Consider the following 12,329-nt stretch of genomic DNA (forward strand, 5'->3'; position numbering starts at 1 on the left):
TTTGGGGAAGTCTTCCTTTTCTTGGCCTTGAACAATGAGGCCCACACATACCTACCAGTAAATATCTTCACCTTCATGAAAAATTCCCCATGTGATATGATCAGAGGTGGTATTCAATCGATTCGGACCAGTTTGCCCAAACCGGTGGTGCCGAATTGCGGTTGGACCCCTCCCCCCAGGCTCCAAAACATCCTACGTAGCCTCATTTTCGATGCTGCACACCATATACACGAGCAAAGTTCATGCACGGAAGGCTGCATGCATGCTCATAAGGCACACGCGTGACACGAGCATACACGCTCACAGTTGCAAACCGGTGGTAAGCCTAAGTGAATCCCACCGCTGGTTGTGAATTCCATTCCATTCTATATTCTACTCTACACTATGCTACTTTACAGCTTAATATAAAAATACTGGTGGCATACATAGAGATTAAGAATTGGACTTTTATGATGAGAATTGAAAAGCCTTCGCTGACTTAATTGCTGCTATGTTAAGGATGAAAACAAAATTCTTGATTTATGAAGATACTGGTGAATTTCATTACATTCTCATGAACACCTGATCTATAAATGCCAAAGTCGGCCTGGCCTGAACAGAATAAAATAAATGATTAAATTAATTGTTAACTTTAATCTAATTTTTAAATTTTTATTGTTAATATTAATTGGGTTTGTTTTTGGATACTTTATTTAATTTCCTCTAACTTTTGTAATAGGTGTTTTTTTTTTAATGTTGTACGCCTCCCTGAGTCCTTTGGGAGAAGGGCGGCATATAAATCCAATAAACAAACAAACAATAAACAAAAAAGCTACTTACACTGAACTTACACAAACTTCTGACATCTCTCTAGCTGAAGGTTTCACAGAGGGGGTATAGCATTTGTATGAGATTTATATTGTGTGGAGGGGGGGGTGAAAAGGGGGAAAATTTGTTTGTACAGAAATAAAGTCTTAAGTGCTGAAAAAAAAAAAAAGGTTTCACAGAGGCTAAAGGACACCCTAAACAATTTCAAATTCCAGTTGCGTGCATTTGCCAGGAAATAAAGCATAAAGAAGGTAACATCCACACCCAGAAATCAAAAGCTTGGAGCTCAAGGCTGGGCTGGAGCACCTGAATCAAAGGGATCTTAGCTGCTACAACCAATGCCAGAGCAGTGACCGCGAACCTTTTCGGCACTGCATGATGATCAGCTGGCTGGCGCACATGCGCACACCGGGAAATGGAAGACCAGCTCTTCCGGTTTCTGGCACTGCTGCATGCACGAAGACCAGCTAATCGCCGCCCGTGCCTGCATGCCAGAAACCCAGAAAAGGAACAGGCAATGCTGCGTGTGCCAGGCGATATGGCTTGGCGGGCCACTTCGGGCACGTGTGCCATAGGTTCGCCATCACGGTTATAGAGCAGCAGATATATAGATGTTGGCCCAGGAGATGCAGTGACCCTCCTCTATTCATTCACTGAAAATTCTGACGCACGGAGCATCCAAGTCAAATGTGTCAACATATTGTTACTTTAACTCCCTCGCTCCATGACAGGCAAGCAAACTTGTAAAACTTGAAAACTAAGCAATAATACCCGCCTGCTCTGGGTCACCCCAACCAGTCGCCTACCTAGCAACAGCACTGCCTATCCTGCCAAGCAAGCCAGTCTCAAGAAGGGGAGCCAGGCTTCTTCGGCACTTTGACAACTAGGGATGTGGAAACTCAAAGCATATATGCCTTGTGAAGCATAAATCACACCTCTCTTCTCTTCGCTGCCAGCTTCCCTGGCAAGAAGGGAGCAAAAAACCTGAAGAGAACCAAGTATCGCCAGCCATTTTAATTACTTCCAAAAGCAAAGCGATAGTCAAGCCATTGGGGGCAAACTGCCATCTTAGCAGTCAGAACAGGTTTGCCCACCGAGTTAACAAGAGGAAAACAATCAGGGTTGTTTTCCACATGAGATAGTTTTCTAATCCCAATGAGTTACGTGCAGGGATTTAAACCAATTAAAATGGTGTCCAATTGCGATTTGAATTACTCCTGCTGCAGCAACATCGCGCACTGAGCAGGGTGCGAAACCGGCAACTGTTATCAAGTTGCAAATGAAATCTCTACTACAGGTTGGCATGCAGCATGGCAGAAGAGCAAATGTTTAAAAAGCTTCTATTTCATTTCCAGAGATCTGAGATAGAAAATTCTCCCTGACTCCTCAGCAGTCTTCATCTGTCCAAGAATTTTGAAATCTACAGTCCTCAAGTATTAAGTGTGCAGGAAAAGCTGAACTGTACAAAGATTTTTTCCCCCTAAACTTCTATATTTTTTCCCTAATTTCTATACTTCTACCTCCTACAATTCTGCACAATTTCCAAGCAAGATATTTAAATTCTGTACAGATAATGTTACGACCAGAACCGAGTCCAGAATTCCCACTGCTAAGCAAAGCAATGAGTGATGCCCAATTATCCCCCTTTTTTGCCTCGCCCTCTGTTGTTAAGCAGGTCACGTCAGAAATTAAGTGAATCACTCGGTTGTTAAAACAAATCTGGCTTCCCTCATTGATTAAAGAATAATAAAAGCATCCACAAATGATCCACTCTTCCAACTGCATGAGGCTACATCCTCCATCTGAATATCTCTATCCAACTGGTGTGTTTTGAAAGGTGAATATTTTGGAACAAGTTCAAAGGAAGCATCTTGTTTCTTTAGAACAGAGGTGGGGGTGCTACAGCCCCTTTATAGGACTTGTGGACGTCAACTTCCAGAATTCCTGAGCCAACATGGCTGGTTCATAAAGCGGCCATAATTCCTCACCCCTGCTTTGGAAGGACGAAACGGAGAACCTCAATTAGGATTTATTTTTTTCCTTCTACCCGAAGAGTTTTCTGAAGCAACCAAACTAATAAGCCAACCAAAAGTAGAGTCATGTAAGCCATGAACGCTCATAAATCGCATTACCAAATAAACATGCCTGCTTCCATGCTTCGTGCAGCAAGATCAGCCTCTGAACGAAACCTTATCAAACTAGCTATTTCTCTCCCTCCCACCACAAAAAAAAAAAAAAACCTTTGGTAAAAACCCAAAGAAAAGTGAATTGAAACCGAACCTAAACCACAGAAGCTAAACTGTTCCGCCAAACTTTAATAAGCTATATTTTCAAGGCACTGAAGGGTCAGCCCTGCAAGATAGACCAGCTCAAGAAAGCAGCTCCCCAAGAAATCTCTAGCTGTATCTTAGGCTATACTAGCCAATAGCCCGGCGTTGCCTGGGTATTTATTTATAGAGGGGAAATGTCCCGACCAAACGTAATTTTTAATGTTGGATTTTCCCCCTTACCAGAGGAAGCCCCCTTGTGGAGTACTATGAAGCTCAACTTTGCTATACAGTAGAAGCCATTTAAAGGCACAACAGGCTGCATCTTAACAAACCACCACCACCCCGAGGGATGTTAGGGGTGTCTTACCCCCCACAGTATTTGTTTCCAGAGAGTAAGTCATCTGTGTACCAAGTTTGGTTGAAATTGCTTGAGGCGCTCCAGAGTTATGCTGGAGCATACATATATACATACATACAGCCTTTTATATATAAGGACTGCAAGTCTGTTTGCGTTTTACTTCTTTCTCTCTCCCTCTGAATCTGGGAGAAGCCGGACTGAGCTTCCTTAATGCGATCGCCTTTCCCGGGCCTCAAGCAATGTGTTGACCCTCGTTTCCATAGCAGCATCTGAAAACTCCCTTCAAGGCCATCTCTTGGGCTTTCTACACCACCCAAGCTTCCTCCTCCAAAACACTCCGGTTAATCAACTGCTACTCATTCTGACTTAACCGTGTTCCCTTCGCCTTAACCTATTAATGCTGGTAAGAAACATCTGTTTTTTTCAGAGCATTCGAGGTCACCAGAGGAAGGAACAACCCTGAGTCATCCCTGCAAGAGGCCCACATCTGCAAGGAGTTGCCAGGCCTGGAAAGGAGAACCCATCAGCCCCCACCTCAGTCGCTAATCTACCGAGAATCGGTTTGATGCTTTACTGTTTGTATTACTGGCCATAATAATAATTTTAAAAAAACCATGAGCTCTGAAACGGTCTTAAGAGAGGAAAGTGCTTCTTTCCAATGTTTTTTTTTAAGATTGGGAAGGAGGAGGGGGAAGAGGGAGGCAGAAACCATGATTACCATGAAGAGCTATGGCTTCCCGGAAGGGCTGCAAGTCCGTCTCGACTGAAGAACTAGTTTCCGTGGATGTCGCTCGGTTAGGGGATACTACAGTCAGTCTTGGGGGAGCTCTAGAGTTTCGTGGAGGAGGAGCTTTTCCACACAGGAAGCTGATTAAGTCTTCTCTGCGAATAGTTCTTCTGCGCTTTTTAACCCAAGCCAAGACATCCTTATTACGACGCTGGTAGCCAATATGGATTCCTACGTCAAAACTCCGCTGATGGGCATCCACACTTTCTGGAAGAAAAGAAATATGCGTTAGGTGTTGGCTCAACTACAGGCGGCAGCAGCTTCAGATATAAGTGGCCTTCTAGAACAGGGGTCTCTAATCGTGGCAACTTTTAAGACTTGTGGACTTCAACTCCCAGAATTCCTCAGCCAGCTTCACTGATGAATTCTGGGAGTTGAAGTCCACAAGTCTTAATAGCAATAGCACTTAAAACTTCTATACCGCTTTACAGTGCTTTACAGCCCTCTCTAAGCAGTTTACAGAGTCAGCCTCTTGCCCCCAACAATATGGGTCCTCATTTTACTCACTTCTGAAGAATGGAAGGCTAAGTCAACCTTGAGCCTGGTGAGATTCAAACTGCCAAATTGCAGTTATCCGGCAGTCAGCAGAGGTAGCCTGCAGTACTGCACTCTCACCACTGGGCCACCATAGCTTAAAGTTGCCACGGTTGGAGACCTCTGTTCTAGAAGCAAAGCCAAAGAGAACTGGCACCCCTGAAATGCTTTTTGAGCTTCCCCTGTGGATAGGATGAATGCATGGAAGATCAATCCAATATTAAAAACTGATTAACGCATTGCAATTATTTCCATACTATTTTCCACACTGGAGAAAAAAAAATTACACAAATCCGACCCAGCCAGCTTGTTAGTAAGTTCGACAATCATAAATAGAAAGTTCGACAATCATAAATAGAAACACAATAAATACTTAGCCCTACCTAAACTTTAGACTCCATCTGGAGCTATCTGCTAATATCAGATACCAGTTGATATTGCATCCAGGTGGTTCTCGACTTATGACCCCAATTGAGCCCAACATTTCTGCTGTTAAGCAAGATGTTTAAGTAAATTTTGCCCCATTTTGCGACATTTCTTGTGTCAGTTGTTAAGTGAATCACTGAAGTTAGTCACACGGTTGTTAAGTGAATCTGACTTCCTCATTGACTTTCCTTGTCAGAAGGTCGCAAAAGGTGATCATGCGATCCCAGGCCACTGCAACCATCGTAAGTATGAACCAGTTGCTAAATGTCTGAAATTTGATCACATGTTCATGGGGAGGTCGTAACTGTGAAAAATGGTGCTAAATGGACCAAAAATGGAGGGCTTTGGCACACAGACTATGTGGGTAACACTCTGCCCAATGCCCTACCACACCATTGTAGATTTTATTTGGGCAAAAACTCAGAATATCCACTTTCAATCCTGATAATAGTTTGAACCTACTCATCCAAATAGTTTGAACTTCCTGTATATTTCATGCCTTAGCCGCACGCCTATTTGCTTTTCTGCAAATGACACATCTTCTGCATGTGTTTTTATTTTATGCCATGTAACAAAAATTAATGTTGACTACTTTGAAATTTTTGGGAAAACCAAACACATAACCTTCTATCTCTCTCTCTCTCTCTCTCTCAGCTCAAGTCACCTCATAAAAATAGGAGAAAAGACTAGTGTGTGAAAAGGAGCATTGTGTGTATTTGCCACCTTGAGTTATTTATTAAAAAATAATAAAGATGGGATATAAATAAATAAATGGTGTCATGGTGGCCCAGTGATTAAAGATGCTGGGCTTTTTGGCTGGAAAGCTGGCAGTCCGGGTTTGAGACCCAAGCGCCATACGACATCCTCGCCCCAGCTGCTGCCAGCCTAGCAGTTGGAAAGCATGCACACTCAAGTAGATAAATAGGTACCACTTGGGTGGGAAGGTAACAGGGCTTTGTAACGTCATGCTGGCCATAGGACTGGGAAATGTTTTCTGACAGCGCTGGCTCAATGGCCTCGAAACGGAAATGAGCACTGCCTGCTAGAGTCAGCAATGACTAGCAAAGTAAACTCCGCAGGGGGGGGGGGGATTCCTACAAATAAGTAAATAAACAAAGCAACCTTCAACCACCTGCCTAGACTTCACAGCTTCCATCCACCAATGGAGCGGCCAAGGACCCAAACCTTCTCTTGAGCAGATCTGCTCAAGCTGCCAAATGGCAACGGCAGCATCCGATTTAAAAGAAGTCGTCAAGTGATTCTTCCGTTCTTTGATTTGCCAGAGGTTTGGGGGTAGGCAATACGAGTCCTGATGTAAAATAAAGAGGGCAATAAAGAGGAACAGGAGAGGGAAAAATATTTGCCCAACGAATACAGCATCACACATTTGCCATACAGTTTCCAAATATACTTTTTAAAATGGAATGTATGTTTACATCAGCCAGAGTGATACCCTCACAAGGGACTAAATCTCACTCTAGTGCTATTTTTCTATTAACTCCCCATCCACAGGTACTGATAGAACTGGCATCTACTCCAAAAAACCTACAATAACAGATGTCGAGAATGAAAAGGGGGAGAGCAGCAGACAAAAGCAGAGCATCGATACCACTTCAGTTGCACCTACAGACCTAGAATACTCCCTGCCATGAGAACCAGGTGGCTTTTCTAACATGGAGTGCCCCTGGAGGGAACAGGCGGGCAGGCGGCCTGGAGGCATTTCCATGCAAGGGAAGGAACACATATGCTGGCAAAGCAATGTGAGAAGCCAAGCTAAGGAGAGAGGGCTGAAAACAAGGCCAGGCTTGCTCAGAATCCAGATGTGGAGCCCATGCCATGCAGAGGCTGAGGGAGTGGCACCTCAGCTGCAAAGTTCTGCATGAGCATGAAGAAATAGTGAAAGGTGAGCAGGGAATGCATAGGAAGATCTGCTTTATTCTCTTGATTAGATATCTTGTTTTCTTGCAGATGTTTCATTACTACCCATACTTATGTCACCTAGTTTAGGTAATGGCCAAGCAAGTTCAGAGAGCACCAAGGATCCCCCCTCATGCCAACTACTCCTCCCCCCTCTTTTCCCCACAACCCCCAGGTGAGGTGAGGTGAGAGAGAGGGACTGGCCCAGAGTCACCCAGCCATGTTTTTCATGCCTAAGGAAGGAGTAAAATCCAATCTCCTGGTTTCTAGCTGGTGCCTTAACCACTAGACCAAAATTAGTGTTATATAGAAGTCCTAAACTGACAACCGAAGGGGGAAGGTTGGGAAGGAAAAGAGAACATAAAAAGCAGCATCTGATTGACAGGCAGATGTTACTGATGGTCAAGAAATGGAAACTAAGAGACCTGACCCTTGGAAAGATATGGGACAGTGATGGTGAACCTTTTTGGCACTGAGTGCCCAAACCAGATGTGCACATGCAGCTGGCTGGTGCGCATGCCCGAAAAATAGCCTGAAAATGGCCTGAACACAGCCCAAAAAATGGCTGGAAACCGCCCCAAAAATGGTTTTTGGGCTGTTTTGCGGCCATTTTCAGGCCGTTTTTTGGCACCCACAACAACCACCTGGCAACAGCGCACATGCCAGCAGAGAAGGCTCTGCATGCCACCTCTGGCACGCGTGCCATAGGTTCGCCATCACGGATATAGGATAAGCTCAACCTCAAGAGATATTAAGCCTGAGATAATACTGAGGCTCCAAAACAGAACTATTAGAAAAATACTTAGAGGCTGGATGGATAAACAGGAGCTAGAAAAAATCAAGACTATATTTAGATGATAGTTAATACTGACAGAGTAGAAATTGATGAAACTGTTCAATTGAAAAGTTACCCAGAATGGCTAATGGAGCATCAGCCGCAGAGACCTGCTAAGATGGCGGAAGGGAAGGGAGAGAACAGGGCTCTTGGACCAGAAATTATGAAAGGGAAAACAAGTCAGCAGGATGAAGAGTTATGGCATTTGGGGATTTAAATAGGAGAGTGCAATCAAATGGATTTAAGATGGTAGAAAGGGAAACTGAATTGGGCAGTTAACTCAAGGGCAGTTTCAGTGAAGTGAAGGTGATCGAAAATAGAGTCAGAAATTAGACTGCAATGAATTTAGAAGACAGTAGAATTAATTGTTCTTTGTGCTTCGGGAGGAAAAGTGGGATAAATAAATTAATCCCCCTTTAGGTGAGGGCAGCAGTTTCTCAAGAGTATGGGAAATTTAATTCCAGAGTATTTGGCCATATCAGGCTGGCAAGGATAACAAACAACCTCATTTCTATTCTTGAATTTGACTATCAAATCCAACCAAGACCCAAATCTCCCTGAAGTAATATTTCTATCCAGCTTTATTCATCAGAAACAATCTATTCCCTCGCCAAGGCACAACTGCTATTAATACTTATACATCACACATTTCTGCTGGGCATCAGTATTTTTTTCCCCAACGAAAGAGGTGGCTTCTACAGATTGCACGAAGCAATGTTCTACAGAACCTTGAAAATATAATCAGCAGGTTCAAACTGTACTTTCCATAACTACTCACCAACACTTTGTGCTTAAGAATGCCATCCATGCTGCAGCCTCAGCTGATGGGAGAGTAAGCCACCTTCCAAAATAGACTCTTGAGAATATGATACCGCATTCCACAACATTAAGCGCAAGTAAAACTTAACACTATTACGACAGTCAAATTGTCACATGTTGTTTTGTACTGAAAACAAGCCTTTGTTTTCAACAGACATTACTGGGACATTTTGTAAACGAAGACTTCAGGCCAAGACATCTTCCTTAGACCCACCTATGCACAAACCAACACGATAACGCCTTTAGCCAATGCTATGCTTATAAAAAAGAGCACTTCTAATAAATGGACAACTTGTGCAATTCTGCAACAAATAGAAATTGGTGGGCACAATTAAAAATGTTAGCGATCACATTACACTGTCTCAGCTTTGGGGCTCTTAGTGTGCCAAGCCCAACATGCATTCCCTGTTCAAAAATTATGATCTAATACATTATTATTAACTTATATTATTGGTCATACATGTTCCTATTGTGATGAGTGTTATAGTCATATGTCGTTAGTATGATCCATTGTGGAACTTTTCTCCATGGGTGTTACTCAACTAACTGTAGGTCTCAGTGAATCATTCTGATCCTCATGGGAGCTAAGCCGGACTAAGAAAGCAATCTGCTTGATTTAAAAAGCTCCAGGCCAAAACTTCAGTTCCTGAATTCTTTTATCCAAGGACAGCATTATTAAGAATTCATAAAGGTTGACAATTCTCATATGACTCTCATTACGTTGCTATATAATGTGTATTGTATATTCAAAGTGAACAGAAACATCTGGCATAAAACACAACCCTGCCATGAAAAAAACACTGGCAGTTAATTTGACATTGTTCTTACTCTTAATTCATATTTACAATGGTGTTTTTCTTTACTCAAGAACATAAAGCAGACTTTTCCCCACAAATGCTGTTGAAGTTCCACTGAAACATAAACTGTCTAAATGAGTCCACAGTGAACCCAGAGATCCAACAAAACCTGTGACAAAACCACTAAGGCCTGTTCCCTTCCAAGCAGATCCACTTCACAGCTCATCCAACAAAAACTAAGGTGATTTATAGGTTATAGCCGTGATGGCGCACTCGTGCCACAGGTGGCACACGGAGCCACTTGTCAGGGCACACGAGGCGTTGCCCTGTCAGCTCCAACACACATGCATGTGCTGGCCAACTGACTTTGGCCTTCTTTTGAGGCCATTTTTCGCCCTCCGGAAGTTTTCCTGAAGCCTCCAGAGTAAGAAAAAACAGCCCTTTGGCCAAACCGTAAATTCGGGAATGGACTTCCGGTTTGCTCGTAGGGCCGTTTTTCGCCCTCTGGAGCCTTCCCTGAAGGCTCCAGAGGGCAAAAAATGGCCCTATGAGCAAATAGGAAGTGACTTCCGGTTTGGCTATAAGGCAGTTTTTCGCCCTCCGGAGTCTTCAGGGAAGCCTCCGGAGGGCCTCCGGGGTGGGGGTGGGAGGCTGTTTTTGCCCTCCCTGGGCTGCTAGAAAGCTTCTGGAACCTGGGGAGAGCGGAAAAAAAGAGCGCCAAAAGCGGGGGAGGGGAAGTGCTAGTCGCACACATATGTGCAGAGGGGGAAATCATGTACATGTGTGGCACACACCCACGCATGACCCCCCCTGCACCACCACCCCGCTTTTGGCACGCGATCCAAAAAAGGTTTGCCATCACTGGGTTATAGGAAGAAGCCAAGGACTGGGGAAACCCAAGTTCTGCTATCCAAGCTTTTAGAGCAAATTTAGACCAGCCATCCTTTCAGCTAAACCAGCCTCAAAAGATTATTAGGGGATAAAACTGTAGGGGAAGCACTACATGTTTACATCTGTCTTTCTCAGATACAAGGTGACTTGAGAAAGAGGGCGCCACGTGTGCCATAGCAATTTCATCACTGCAAACACAATCAATATTTAATAACCCATATCAGTTCCCAGAAACATGGGCTCTACCAGTATCAGGGCATTCACATGGTGGTAGGTGGATTTTCAAAATTAAGTTAAAATTCTATATACAGAAAACAAAAACAATACAAATGTATAGAAAGCAACGCTCGTTCTTGAAGAGGGAGTCAATCTCATCCATGTAAGATCTTTGGAATATTTATTCTTCCCAAAATATATGGTTAACTCTTTTTGGTTAAAGATGGGGGAGCTTGGGGTGGAAGCTTTTAAAACTGTAACTAAAACTAAAACTAAAAATTCTACTGAGTGAATTGCTGTTACAGAGTTCTGAGTTTATGGTCTGTACTTCCGTACGAGCTTTTTACAACTAAAAAATCATGGTGACAGAACTTTTAGCAAAGATGCCTTTTCCTTCTTTGCTAAAAATAGGGCTGCCATATAAACACCTGAACAAATGGTCAGATAAGACCAAAGGCCCCCTGGGCAAGAGCAACATCCTAGTCCCACAAGGGCCAGCTGGATGCCAACAGGAAGTCAACAGGGAATATGTGCAATCTCTCATACCCACTGGTTGCAGCAGCTAGGTTCACATGGCATATTAAGTCATAGACCACATAACTACTGTTCTTAAATTGGACTAAAATGATTCATTCCATATAATATGCCAATCTTCAAACAAGCAATTACCACTTAGTTTGATGTCTCAGTCCATCCAATAAGACCTTTTTACCTGCCCTGAATCTTTGTCACTCACATACGCAGAATAGGAAGAGAGTGAGTCCTCATATCACTAGGCTAGATTCTAAGACCAAGAGAAAGAAGAGAAGGAAAAACTAATCTGTACACTTTGATCAGGACTGTGCTTAGCAAGCAATTTATGGAGCAATTTATGCCCCAATGTGTTGCAGTAGAATTTTCTAATTTGGGACATATCATTCCTGCAGGTCTAAGATGTATTATAAATATGGGTAAGGTCGGGATATGCAGAAGACTCTGATTCTCCTCTATACTTTCACAAGATTATAAAAATGCAGAGTCAGGATATGGCATCCCTTGTCCTTCTGCAAGTCTAGGTTACCAGTAGATTCTTTCCCAGCTAATTCCATGCACTGCTTGGATTTCTAGCAAGAGGCACAGGCTGCAGACAAACCATCTGGCTTTTGACCCAGCAACTGCCAAGTGATAAGCCAACAAAATGGCAGCTGGTGCCAATTTGAGAAAGAGAGCTGACTAATTCTATTGGCTCAGCTGGCAAATACCTCCCTGGATGACTAAATGGTGGCTGTTTTCAGCACTGCATTCCATTTGGCCACTTCAGGCGGCATCATCTAATTACACCAATGGCTTCTAAAGTAAGTTATTCACATGATGTAGGAATGGCTAAGTCCAACAAAAATATTGTTACCTTTATTTATTGGGTCACCAAACTTGTTATCGAGGCAACTCGGGCTTTGGCTGAGGCAGTATTTGCCAGTCAGTGATCAAGTACTTATTATGAGTAGCTGGAAGTACTCTAGGATATTTAAGGTCAAGCCAGTAGTAACATCTTCTGGAGTCTTCCCTTTTCCTCCATGAGCTGAAAAGAATTTCTGAGCACTCACGGAGTTTGTGCAAGTATGAACCACCCAAGACATCAGGCTTACAGATGTTTATAAATTAGTATGGAACTAGAATATTTATAGAGTTGACA

At 43.2% G+C, this 12,329-nt stretch overlaps 1 protein-coding gene across 1 annotated transcript in view; it reads right to left on the reverse strand.

Moving 5' to 3' along the window:
- HAPSTR1 (HUWE1 associated protein modifying stress responses) overlaps positions 1 to 12,329 on the reverse strand; it is a 32,485-nt gene that overhangs the window by 16,304 nt on the left and 3,852 nt on the right. The window contains exon 3 of the mRNA XM_081965842.1: positions 4,154 to 4,429. Coding sequence (XP_081821968.1) covers positions 4,154 to 4,429 — 276 coding nt within the window. The remainder of the gene's footprint in view (positions 1 to 4,153; positions 4,430 to 12,329) is intronic.

Source organism: Natrix helvetica (assembly GCF_964273705.1).
Source record: "Natrix helvetica genome assembly, chromosome: 13".
In the NCBI taxonomy this organism is placed as follows: Eukaryota; Metazoa; Chordata; class Lepidosauria; order Squamata; family Natricidae; genus Natrix; species Natrix helvetica.